This window comes from Thamnophis elegans, chromosome 2, assembly GCF_009769535.1.
Source record: "Thamnophis elegans isolate rThaEle1 chromosome 2, rThaEle1.pri, whole genome shotgun sequence".
Taxonomy (NCBI): domain Eukaryota; kingdom Metazoa; phylum Chordata; class Lepidosauria; order Squamata; family Colubridae; genus Thamnophis; species Thamnophis elegans.
This window is the reverse complement of record NC_045542.1, coordinates 24,577,696-24,591,328: the sequence shown is the minus strand read 5'-3', so window position 1 is coordinate 24,591,328 and position 13,633 is coordinate 24,577,696. Positions and strand designations below refer to the sequence as shown.

At 39.7% G+C, this 13,633-nt stretch overlaps 1 protein-coding gene across 6 annotated transcripts in view; it reads right to left on the bottom strand.

Moving 5' to 3' along the window:
• Positions 1 to 13,633, bottom strand: part of LOC116502949 (sterol O-acyltransferase 2-like) — a 102,318-nt gene that overhangs the window by 55,946 nt on the left and 32,739 nt on the right. For all 6 annotated transcript variants that reach the window (XM_032209001.1, XM_032208997.1, XM_032209002.1 and 3 more), the window contains 8 exons: positions 13,453 to 13,580; positions 13,167 to 13,223; positions 12,534 to 12,641; positions 10,863 to 11,145; positions 9,787 to 9,862; positions 8,646 to 8,727; positions 8,414 to 8,459; positions 7,660 to 7,789 (listed from right to left, as the gene is read on the bottom strand). In XM_032209001.1, coding sequence (XP_032064892.1) covers positions 7,660 to 7,789; positions 8,414 to 8,459; positions 8,646 to 8,727; positions 9,787 to 9,862; positions 10,863 to 11,145; positions 12,534 to 12,641; positions 13,167 to 13,223; positions 13,453 to 13,580 — 910 coding nt within the window. The remainder of the gene's footprint in view (positions 1 to 7,659; positions 7,790 to 8,413; positions 8,460 to 8,645; positions 8,728 to 9,786; positions 9,863 to 10,862; positions 11,146 to 12,533; positions 12,642 to 13,166; positions 13,224 to 13,452; positions 13,581 to 13,633) is intronic.

Genomic DNA, 13,633 nt, shown 5'->3' with positions numbered 1-13,633 from the left:
GGTTCATGCCACATATTCAAATATGACTTTACAGAAGAGTAATCAAACTTTCCCTTCTAGTAAAATTTAAACAGCGTAAGTGATCTTTCTTAACCTCCTTTTCAAACAGTAATTCAAAATAATCTAGCCAAGCTTCCCCTTCTTAGTAAAATTAAGCAGCGTAGATCAAATATTACTTTACACAGAAATCAATTTCTATCTTAAGATAATTCCAACCGACTTTCTCTTCTAATAGGATTTAAATAACGTAGTTCATTCCACATGCATTTTACCCTCATCCCTTACTTGTCTGATATTTACCACTATCAAATTTATACTAGCATTTGTTTAAAATCTAACTCAAAGCAATTTCAACCAACTTTCCCTTCTAATAAAAGTTAAATAGCATGGATCATTCCACATATTCAAATAATACTTTCAGCAAGAGTCAGTTAACCTTCTGTTTTAAAGTAATCCCTTCTAACAAAGTTTAAACAACATAAATCATTCCGCATTCTTTTTACACTTATCTTAAGATAATCCCAACCGGCTTTCTGTTCTAATAAGCCTTAAACAACGTAAATCATTCCACATATATTTTACCCTCATCCCTTGCTTGTCTGATGTTTACCACTATCAAATTTATGCTAACGTTAATTTAAAATCTAGCTCAAAGTAGTTTCACCCAGCTTTCCCTTCTAATAAGAATTAGTCCGCTTTTTCTACCGGAGAGAGGTCTCAAACCCCCATTCAGTCCTCAACTTTGGCGAATATTTTGAAATGTCTAAATTCTCGATCTCCGTTTTTCTGCTTCTCCGAGGGAGGAAGGGCTACCCCCTCCATCTTGCAACCACATGGCCTGCCGTTTGCCTTCTCCTTCCGCTTGTCTCTCCTCTCTTCCAAGCGAGTCAGGAAGTCCCGCCTTCAGAATCCTGCAATAGAAATCTTGAGCCTCCGAAACAGAGTTAAGACGAAATCTTTGATTCTCAAATGTAACCGTGATGCCGGCAGGGGCCTCCCATCTGTATCGAATCTGTTGACTCCTAAGCTCCTTAGTTAAAAAGGTGTAATCCCTTCTTGCTTTCAGCATCTGGAAAGGAATATCTTTGAAGACAATCAGGTCCTGGTCATCAACTCGGAGACTGTTATTATGAAACTTTTGCACAATCGCATTTCTAGATTCTTTTGTAGAGAAATGTATAATTATGTCCCTCGGGAGCTGTCGCTGTTCCGCTATCAATGAGTTCTGGCGATAGATTTTCCGAATCTGCCAATCAAAGTTAAGTCCCGGGCTTCCCACCGCATGGCTGAAGGCTTCAGCAAAGGTCTGTTTCAGATTCTCTTGCTCCTTTTCACGGAATCCTCTGACTCTTATTGCAAATGCCTTCCTATTAAAATTTATCATCATGAGCTGTTCTTCATTGTATCTAATTTTTTGTTGTAAAATTTGAATATTGGTAGTCAAATTAAAATTAGCCTTCTCCAAACTTTCCAATTTGTTCTCTATTTCAGCAGAGTAATCTGACAGGGCAGACACGGCTGCAAACGTATTCGCCTTCATTTGATTAACTTTAGACTTTAAATCATCATATAGTTCCAATACAAATTCCTTAATTTCTTGTTTAAAGGCATTAAACATTTTAAAGAAATATTCCTGTGTTAAAAATTCTCCAGTAGAGGGCATAGGAGACAAAGGCTGTGGTTCCAGTAAAAATTCTTTAAATTCTTTAGACACATTTGTAGCAAGACGCTTCTTTGACCTGGGTGCCATAATAAATAAACAAGTAAGCAGCGCTTTGCTCCCCTCTATTTCCAAAGAAGAAGAGTTTATTTTGTTAAGGAGCAGTCTGCAGGAAGGTAAAACCGGCTAAGTACATCCACTATCAATCATCCACGGAGAGAAATCGCCATTTTGAAGTCCATTTAGACAAAGAAGTCTCTAAGACAAATGGTGCTGGTATTTAAGATAGTAATAAAAGCATAAATCTCACAGGGGTGGGACCCGCCCGTATCAATTCTAGCTTGAAAAAACTTTGTTTTGTCCTGGGGGGGGCTAGCCTGTCTGGGGCTGCCAAAAAAAAAGGCAGCTGAGAAGAACTGGCTGGAGATAAAAGCTCTGCTCCGGCTGGATCTAATCTCTATCCACAGCCAAAAAAAAGAAAAAGGCTGTGGCTTACGAATAGACCCTAGCCTACAGAGCTACTCCCTGCCCCTTTTTTAGCCAAAAAGGGGTGCTATCTATGATCTTATTTAGATATACAGACCAGATCTCTGAGGAGCTCGGTGGAGCCCTCCTCGGCAACAGGCCACGCCCCCAGGAAGTCTGAAACAGACCTTTGTTGAAGCCTTCAGCCATGCGGTGGGAAGCCCGGGACTTAACTTTGATTGGCAGATTCGGAAAATCTATCGCCAGAACTCGTTGGTAGCGGAACAGCGACAGCTCCCAAGGGACATAATTATATATTTTTCCACAAAAGAATCCAGAAACGCGATTATGCAAAAGTTTCATAATAATAGTCTGCGAGTTGATGACCAGGACTTGATTGTCTTCAAAGAAATACCTTTCCAGATGTTGAGAGCAAGAAGAGACTATGCTTTTTTAACTAAAGAGCTTAGAAATCAACAGATTCAATATAGATGGGAGGCCCCAGCCGGCATTACGGTCACATTTGAGAATCAAAGACTTCGTCTTAACTCTGTTTCGGAGGCTCGAGATTTCTATTACAAGACTTTGAAGGCGGGACTTCCTGATTCACTTGGAAAAGAGGAGAGACAAGCTGAAGGAGAAGGCAAGCAACAGACCACATGGCTGCAAGATGGAGGGGGTAGCTTTTCCTCCCTCGGAGAAGCAGAAAAGCGGAGATCGAGGATTTAGACATTTTAAAATATTTGCCAAAGTTGTGGACTGAATGGGGGTTTGCGACCTCTCTCCGGTAGAAAAAGCGGAACTTATTGGTGGGGTGATACTGATTGTATATATGTAAAATGAATGCGGAATGATTTATGTTGTTTAAATTCTGTTAGAAGGGATTACTTTAAAACAGAAGGTAAACTGATTCTTGTTGAAAGTATTATTTGAATATGTGGAATGATCCATGCTATTTAATTTTTATTAGAAGGGAAAGCTTGGTGAAATTATTTTGAGTTAGATTTTAAATTAATGTCTGCATAAATTTGATAGTGGTAAATATCAGAGAAGCAAGGGATGAGGGTAAAATGCATGCGGAATGATTTACGTATATTGGTGGGGTGATATTGAATGTATATATGTAAAAGGATGCAAAATGATTTATGTTGTTTAAATTCTGTTAGAAGGGAAAGCTGGACGAGATTATTTTTTAAAACAGAAGGTTAACTGATTCTTGTTGAAAGTATTATTTGAATATGTGGAATGATCCATGCTATTTAATTCTTATTAGAAGGGAAAGTTTGGTGAAATTATTTTGAGCTAGATCTTAAACTAATGTCTGCATAAATTTGATAGTGGTAAATATCAGACAAGCAAGGGATGAGGGTAAAATGCATGCGGAATGATTTACGTTGTTTAAATCCTATTAGAAGGGAAAGCCGGTCGGGATTATCTTAAGATAGAATGTAAACTGATTTTTGTGTAAAGTAATACTTGATTCACGCTGCTTAAATTTTACTAAGAAGGGAAAGTTTGGTTAGATTATTTTGAATTACTGTTTGAAAATAAGGTTAAGAAAGATTATTTACGCTGTTTAAATCCTATTAGAAGGGAAAGTTTGATTATTCTTCTGTAAAGTAATATTTGAATATGTGGAATGATCCACGCTGCTTAAATTTTACTAGAAGGGATTATTTTTTAGCTAGATTGTATATTGATGTCTATACAAATTTGTATAAATGTTTATCTGAATACAAGGTTAAGGAAGAGGAACGGGAGAGTCTACAGGAGGTTGGGGTAAATAACAAAGAAGTAAGAGACGAGAATAAAATATAGATAGAATGACTTACACTATTTAAGCATAGATAAAGATGGGGGGCTGAGCTTAACAGAAAGAGTTCTTTTTCTTTTTTTTTCCTTTTTCTTTTTTCTTTTTTTCTTTTTTCTTTTCTTTCTTTTTTCTTGTTTTTCTTTCCTTTAATATATTACTTTTATTTTTAATCCATACGAACACAAGATACTTTAGATAGAAGGCAGTGCCAGGTGTGGGCCCTGGGAAGTCGGGAGGATTAGGGATGGGGATTTATGGGGGGTGGGTGGGTGGGTGTTAACATAGTCTCAATAAGAACAAGAATGCACTTATATACGGTTGTTTTTTTTTCCTTTTTTTTTCTCTTTTCTTTCTTTATATTTTTTTTCCTTGGTTTATTTTACTTTTTATCAGATTAAACAACACTTGAATAAAGGCATACACCAAGGAGGGAGGTAGAGGGAAAGAAGAGGGAGGAGTAAGGAAGGAGTAAGGGGAATGTAAGGAGGGCGTGTTGGGAGTAAGGGGAGAAGGTTTGAGGGGAAAGGGAAGTAGGAGGGGAGTGTTAGAGGGAGGAAAGGAAAGTTGGAGGGGGTAGATGGGGTGTATGGAGGATGGAAGTGTCAGGTGGGGTTGTGAATGATGAGTTGTGTTTTCTTTTTTATTTTTTTTTATTTTTTTTTATTTTTTATTTTTTTTCTTATAGCAAATACCCTGTATATAAGTGATTGTAAAATGGAATGTGAAAATGAATAAAATATATTTTTTTTAAAAAAAAAGGGGGTCCTGGTTTAATTGGATAACATTCTCATATTCAGTGAAACTCTGGAAGAGCATATCAAACTAGTCAGACAAGTCCTGAAAATTTTTTTAGCTGCCATACTCTACACGAAGCTGTCAAAATGCGAATTCCATAAGGAATCTTTAGACTACTTGGGCTACCATGTCTAATCAAGGGATCAAAATGAAGTTGCAAAATGAAGTTGACCTTTGAAGTTGCACAAGCAACTTCAAAGCTTCCTGAGTTTTGCAAATTTTTATAGACAATTCATCCCTTCCTTCATGGAGGTGATGCTCCCTTTAACTGAGTTACTTAAAAACATCCCGTCTCCGACCAAGCCAAAACCTAGCCAACCTCTTGCTTGGACAATGGACTGTTAAAAATTCTTTGAACATTTAAAGTGCCTGTTTGCAGCGGATCTTCCTGCATCCTGATCCAAATAAATCCTTTACAGTCCATGCCGACACTAGTGACATGGCTGTAGCAGCTGTTCTACTCCAAAAGAACTTTCAAAACAAATTAATGCCTTATGCTTATGTGTCAAAAAAGATAACGGACACTGAACACAGATAGGTGGTCTGGGAGAAAGAGGTTTTTGCAGTGTGATGGGCTCTCTTATCCTGGAGACATTTTCTAGAGGGGGCTAAGGAGCCTTTCAAAGTGTGGACTGATCATAAAAACCTCAAGGTTGTGAAGACCCCTCGGAAACTTTCTCCCAAACAAGTTCGTTGGGTTCAGTATTTCAAATGCTTTAACTTCAAACTAAAATACTGTATATTTGGGTGGGGGAGGGGGGAAATTTTGGCTGAATTGAAAGCTGCACTGTGAAATAATACCTGGTTTAAAGAAAACCAAATGGACTTAACGTGGCTTGGGAAGGAAGTAAGATTTATGTGCCAAGCTGCATGTGATTAATGGTGCTAAAACAGAGTCATGTTTCTCAACTGAGGGACACTTTGGATTTTTTAAAAGCCTCCATTTGGTTAGGAGACAATTCTGGTGGCCAAGGAAATCTAATGTAGAGAACAATGTTAAAAGCTGTGCTATTTGTGCCACCATGAAAACCAGACTAGGGAAATCTCCTGGGTTTTTCCAGCAAGTTGCCGAACCCACAAAACCCTGGGAGGAGATTGCAATGGACTTTATTGTCGAACTCCCAGAAAGTGGAGGAAATACGGTAATTTGAACTGTCATTGTTTTATTCTCCAAACAAGCCCACTTCATCGCCTGCAACGGACTGCCTTCTGCCAAAAAGTTGGCAAAACTTTTCATGAACCAGGCTTCGTGGCATTCCATGGTGAGTAATATCAGACCGTGGAGTCCATTTACTGCTAAGTTCTGGAGAGAGTTCCTGAGGTTCATCGGATCGTCCCAGGGGCTTAGTTCAGCTTTTCATCCCCTGACTAATGGATCAGTGGAACAATCCAATGCAATGATAGAACAATACATTAGATGTTATGTAACTTATCATCAAGAAAACTGGGTGGATTTAATACTGTTCGCAGAAGTGGCGTATAATAATGCTGTACATAGTAGCACAGGGCTGACTCCTTTCCAAATAACTATTGGCATGGATTTTGTGCCTATGCCTGAATTGCCTTGAGAACCCCTTATCTCCATGTCCCTAACATGGACATGGATATGGATAGCTTCATTACAAAAAGGGTGGGAGAATATGAAGAAAGCTTTAGTGAAAGCAGCTGAGAAATATAAAAAACAGGCAGACAAACACAGGTCTCTCCAACCATCCTTTTGAATAGGAGATAAAGTGTATTGGTCAACTAAATACCTAAGATTGAGGTTACCGAGCAAGGAATTCAGACCTAAATTCATCGGTCCTTTTCCTATAGTGAAAGTAATTAACCTTGTGACTGTCCAACTTAGCCTCCCTCAGATACTAGAGAAAATACATCCGGTGTTTCAGCTTATTGAAATCAGTGGAAGAATCTTCTTTAAGACCCATACCAGCTGCCTCTCTCCAACCTATAAAAGTGCTGGGTGAAACTCATTATGAAGTTAAGAAGATTCTTGACTCTAGATTGAATCGGGGTCGGTTATAGTATTTAGTACTCTGGAAAGAATACCCTTTGTCAGAAGCTACCTGGGTAAAAAGTTGAGATGTGAAGGCTGAAAGACTAGTGAAACTATTTCATGATAAATTTCCTGACAAGCAAAAGAATCATCCTGGGGGGGGGGGGGGGAGAGGGGGTTAAATATTTTGTTGGACATTACATTAACTCCTGTTTTGTGTTTTGTCTATTTCATTTTCCAGGATGTGTTTTTTCCTTGGGTGGGGGTGGGGGGACACCTGTCTGCTTTGGAAGCCATATTAACACTGGAAGCTTCCATGCTGCCACATTCTTGTGCTTGGAAAATTAGTAGGGGGAATTTAGTAGAGGGAATGTAGTTAGACATAATAGCATTCTTCTTTTTGGTCAAAATCATGGTATTCCTGCACCTGGAGGAGGAGTGATTGAAGTGATGTTTTGAGTTGAGATGGATTGGGATTGGTGATGGACTGATGGGTGCAGGGGATGGGCATGAGCCAAGGTGGCGCAGTGGTTAAATGCAGCACTGCAGGCTACTGCTAGATCAGCAGGTCAGCGGTTCAAATCTCACCGGCTCAGGGTTGACTCAGCCTTCCATCCTTCCGAGGTGGGTAAAATGAGGACCCAGATTGTTGGGGGCAATATGCTGACTCTCTGTAAACCGCTTAGAGAGGCCTGAAGGCCTATGAAGCGGTATATAAGTCTACTGCTATTGCTATATTGCTATTGGTCTTTTGACTTACTGAGGGAAAACCCAGAAATCTCAGATCTAGGTTTTCCCAGATGTGCCTGTATATCTACTCTAATAAATGTCTCTGTGTTTTTCATTGGAGTTTGGTTTTTCCGGAATGCTGACATCAGCCTGACCACATGTTTCTGTTACAAGAATGAAAATATAATTGTTTTCACATACCCAGTATTACTGAATCAAAGATGGAAAGCAGCTGGATTTTGATGGTGAAGGGCTGCTTATGTATGTTGCCAAAGTATGGGATGAAGTAGTATTTCAGAAGGAAATTCAGAAAATAAACACCCGCCAGGAACTGTGGGACATAGAGAAAAATTCTACCTTAGTGACATACTGGCATCTCAATGTTCTGGCAAAGCATGCTGGTTACTAGCTTTCGGTTATGACTAAAGAATAACTTTCTTCTGGTCTATGATCCCAGAAGCTGGATTTGGCTGTTATTTTAATATCCTACAATGCTCAAATGCTGTCCTCCAACACCAGCCCCTCTTTTGTTTAGTTTGAGTCAATCTGTCAGATTTCTGTAGCACACACTTACTGAGCGGCTCTGAGTTCCATCAACTCTACTCTCTTTCAAACCCCCTTTTCCTGTAAAAATATATACATTAATCTAAAGTTTTAAATTGAACATCTTTTAGGGAAATGACCTTTTTTTGCATCAAGTATGTCTCAGGAGAAATGTTATAACTCATTCACTCAAGGCTAGAGAACTCTGGGAAATTGAAATGGTAGCCTTTGGTCATCCAGGGCTTCTTAAAACAGTATTGCTATTTACTCCCTTGGCCAGCTAAGACATTTTAAGGTTACCAGTCCAGCTAAGTCTTGTGGGAAAATCCAATAGTCCCCAAGCACATTTCTAATTTACAGAGAGGCCAGATAAAACCAACCAGTCAATGGAAACTTAATGTGTTTCTCTCACCTCAACCAGTTTTCGGATGACGTAATTCCAGCGGATGTATGGATCTCTATAAGGAAAGGAGCAGGAATTGAGTTAAGATATAACAGAGTAGTTCCCTTTTCTTGGAAAATACAATGGTTACAAGGTTGCTCTGGGGGCATGAACTGTATCTCCTGAAGCCCATTTTGCCCATTCTTTTTCTCACAGAGCTGAGAAACCAGGGAGCCCAAAAAGACAATATGCAAGGAGGTACCTTGGATAGCTCTTTCTGTAGATCAAAGTAGGGCAGAAGAGAAAATATAAGTAGGTTGAGAATTCAGGACAGCTTATCTTCCCTGGAGTCGGGGAGAAAGAAGCAAAGGAATGGTTGAAAGTACATAGAGAAACAGCAGTTTGTACACTGAAGAAATAGTTGCCCTGGAGCTTCCATGTTGCTCAAGTGCAGGCATCTCCTCTCTGCATAGCATTTTAGCAGGAAGAATGCAAAGCTTAATCTGTACCTGACGATAGCAATAGCAATAGCAGTTAGTCTTACAGTATATTCCGCTTCATAAAGCTTTACAGTCCTCTCTAAATGGTTCACAACAATCTGGGTCCTCATTTTAACAACCTTGGAAGGATGGAAGATCAACCTTGAGCTGGTGAAAATCAAACATCTAGCAGTCGGCAAAATCTGCCTGCAATGCTGCATACTAAACACTGTGCCACCACAGCTCTTCTTATTAGGATATTTCTTATGTACAAAAAGTAGCTTATGATACATCTTATGTACAAATAGTAGTTAAGTTGTGATACAGGATGCAGAATTCAGCTTTCTGAAAATCTGCCTCCATTGGTATACAAAAGCAACAAACAAAGAAAGCTTTTCTCATGCACTCACAAGTATATCTATAGGGAAAAATTCAATTAATAAAATCTTGCACAGTGTGTCAGATTGTTTCTTTAATTTTTGAGCTGCTTTGAATCCTGATAAAAAAGACAAATAAATAGCCAAATAAATAAATCACCTATGTTCTGCAGCTGTTCATGCTAAATAAAATCTGGCAAATAGGAGAAATTGTCATTTGTGAGGAATTTGGAGAAATTTACTTGACCCAGCCAAGTGGTTTCCTTTGCTTTGCATCCATATTACTTTTCTTAGAATTTTGCAACACTTAAAATCTATTACAACATCTACCATATCAAATCACTGACAGGCAAATAGAAAGTGTAATCCAATTCTTCCATAGGTTGAGAAAGTCTGTGATAACAATTAGCATGTGGAGGCCAAAGCTTACTTGATTATCTTATGCTACAACTTCAGATGATGCAATTGGTGGAAAATCAGTTTGGGGTCTATGGGGGTGACTTTTAGTTATCGTAATCAGCACTAAGAGCCTCCAAGTCAAACTCACCAACTTGGTTCCTGGCATGGAGAAGAGGAGGCATTGATTCTCGCAGAAATGCGTAGCTTTTCATCAGGAACCGGATCTATGTCACAGAGGGAAATGAGAAAGAAAACAGTGTGAAGTTGAATCATGTTGTAGATATCTTTGCAGAGGATTTAAGTATTCAGCTATTTCATCTACTTGGCCTTTGGTACCATCCTTGTGGCTATTCAAAGAAAGGAATTTCACCCATTAGTTCAGCAGGATGGGGTGATCCAAAAAGTCTCAAATGTTCCCATGGTGGATCCCATGGATCCCATGCTGCTCCAGACTGTCTATCTAGACTTTTCAGACAGAAATGGCCGCCGCTTTCTCACTTGGCTAACTGTCAGCTATACTGCCTGCTGATCTTTCTGCTCAACGTCTTGCTTGGATGAAATCTGTTTACCTTCCGGCTCACAAGAAGAATATATTTTTCAGACAATGGCAAGTGCTACTGTAAGCATTTATACATGACATATACATGACGATGTCTGCTAAGGACCGTAACTTCTGCCATAAGATGTTTAAAAATGTACTGTATATCTTCTTCAGGGCAATGTATAGTGAAGTATATATCTTTAACCTGGCCTACCCTTAATGACTCTATTTGGGGTTTGCCCAGGCCATTCAGAGGATACCAGCAGTGGTGGGATTCAAATAATTTAAAACCAGTTCTCTGCCCTAATGATTTCTTCCAACAACCAGTTCACCAAACTGCTCAGAAAGTTAACAACTGGTTCTCCCAAAATGGTGCGAACTGGCTGAATCCCACCACCGGATGCCAGACAGGAGAAAGCTATCTTAAAACTGGAGTGAGGTGGCATGTCTTCTCTGTACAATGGCAAATATATGGTTTGTGTATGGAAGTATACATTAATGCTACAGAGGGCCTTTCTAGCACTTGCTACTAGCTATACGTTCCACACTGAGATGTCCTGGGGCAACCAGAATTCCTTCATAAGTCCAACTTCACTTCAAACGTCAACCTTAGCTTCTCCCATTTCTGTTTAAGAATTCCTTTCCCCTGTACCCACTTTCTTTGTGCTGCCCCAGTGCCATACCTGCTCAAAGAGGACAATTTTACGGGAGGCAATTCCCAAATTAGAGTAGACAATAATATAGACAGGGAAGAATCCCAGCACTGCAGCATGGCAGAGCAGCACCAGGAACACCAAGGTGGCCGTCAAGAGGTTGGGGAACCTGGTCGTCTTCAAGCAGCCTGACCACATTTGCAGGGCCTGAAAGGGCACAAATAAGGTGTAGAGGAACATGCAGAGCCAGGCCAAGAGTGCTGTGGGCAGCTGTCGAAAGCCATTGATAAAGAGCTCGAAATCCAAAACAAGACTGTGGAAGAGAAAGAAGAAAAAGTATTCTAAGGATGCTGCCCAAAAGATGAGGATGTTTCAAGTGAAATAAGCAGGTTCTCTGGGTTATCCTCAATATTCAATGGCATGACTGATGAAAAGTGAAGGGGATTGGTCCTGCTATTTTGAGGAAGGAAACTCATGAAAGTTCCCATGAAAACTTCAAAATAGTCAGAACAGAGTTAGAATGACGGAAACTGAAAAAATTACCATCAGTCCCCTTCATTTGTTTCATAATCTTTGTTTCATAACAGAATTAGTTAATTAGTAGATGGCAGTTTTAAGTTAGCACCTATGGTTATAATCTATGGCTCCCTTATATTCCGAGGAGAGTTTCCTGCAACAATTATGACAGTTGAAACCATTAAGCAGCAAAGCCCATAGTGACTATACACTGTACACTTTATTTGAACTGCATGGCTACATAACCATCCTCTGCTACCAATCTATATGGCTGTATAATAACCCTCTACCATTTCTATAGAATAAAGAACTTCCCATGAATGAAGGCAAAAATATGTTTCCCAGGATAATGTTGGGGGATTCAATCAGGGTCAATTGCCAGGATTGGAGGTTTGATCTTCCAAGCTTCAGACTCGTGCTGGAGCCCATCCTCAGAGAACTCCTCTCTCACCTGAATGTTTGTTTGAATTTTTTCATATCCCATCCTCTCTGAAAGGACTAGTTTCCTTCATTTAATATATTTCACTGTTCCGATTTTCTATATTTTCCCATTCCTCTTTAATAGTAAATTTAGCCTGATTTTCTTTAAAGTCAATCTGTCAATTAATCAATTTACTTATTGTTTTGACCACTGGTCAAGTGGAATGGAATATAGTACAAATACAAATCATGACAACAAATGGCAGTTGCATACAATGTGAAACAACGCATATGCTCAGCCATGAACATGTCCAGAGAAAGATCCAAAAGATAACAAGATTCATTCAGAAGGAGGAGTAGAAGAAGTGTATCGGTGTAACTAGATGACTAGCATAGAGGAGTGTATTTGGATGCCTAGCAAATGTGGCACCAATGGAGGCATTCCTCACTTAGGCTTAATCTCTAGGCGGGCATAGGAGGATCCCAAGAGTTACTGTTTAACAGGAGCACAAAGAAGAACAAATTCCATTTTCTTTTCAGCTAGTATATGAACAGTGACAAGTGGGAGGAGATGCAGCAGGGTCAAGCTGCCTGCAAGGCCCCAAGGATGTTAAATTTTGGATGGAACCTAAGGTAAATATTAGGTAGATATGTTCTTAGGATTCCTACTGTGTCCCTTAGCACAAAACAAATAGCATCATATACCCACAATTAACATACATCAGAGGACAGACCTTCTACCCCACCCCCTCTTCTGAATCATACCGTCCTTCATCGATGGAATCCACAGTGATTTGTTTGAGGACAAAGATACAGAGCATGGCCACAAATATGTGATGGATTGTGCGGAAATGTTCCACCTCCAGCAATGTGCTGTAAAAGAGAGACAAGTTGCCAGCAAGTAAGTAATAGAAATTGAGAGAGATGGGTAGCTGGAGATCATTGGACAAAACCTGGGAACCAAAGATTTTCATTTGCTCTTCTTGTAGTTTCACTTGTACAAAAGAAATAACATTCTAGGGGCTGGGGGTGGGGAAATGTTCCATCTCTACATTTAGAGATGTAGTCTCTCAGGTAGTCCTCAACATATGACTGCAACTGAGCCCTTGGACCAAGCAGGAATCTCACTCCTGCTGAGACTACAAACAGCCTTATTCTAATATGCTTGTAATATCTCTTTGTACTATTGTGCTAATCAACCTAATCCTTTCAAAAATACTTCATTTTGTTTGCCATCTGCAGTATCTACTTTTTTATACTCTTCTTCTTCGTCAACAGTGGAATATCAGCTTTATTTGCCTAAGGCCACTTTTGGAACCTGGGGCCTTAGAGATCCAGCTACTTTGCTCATTCTCCATCTGACTAAGTCTTGTTCATATCATAGCCAGGCATACTTACTCAAACAAGGACCACTGAGGGACAAAGACTTTCTTCTTCAGTAGCTGACCCTTCTCTCTGCAAGATAGGATTTCAAAGCAGGTAATATTTAGTATCTCTCTCAAAATCCTTCTCACCTCTTAGAAGGGGGGTAAAGGTAAGAGTCCCTGAGGATTTTACTTCACAGTCAGTGATGACTCTTGGAGGCAGTGCCCATCTCTGTTTCAAGGCCATTGAGCCAGCACTGCCTGGTGACTCTATTTTCCCCATCCCTGTTCCAAAATCTATTGAAAAGAACTGCTTCCACCTGCTTTCCTGCTTTGCTGGAATGACGCTCAATTGCTGGGGTCTGGAATGAGCTGCTTCTTCTAAGGTCTTGTCTAATAGATCACTCAGCTGATTGTGTACCTCTTCTAGTATCTTCGCCTTTATTACCTACCAACAAAACAGAGGGAATTTAATGATGCCCAGGCCTGTCATAGATTCCT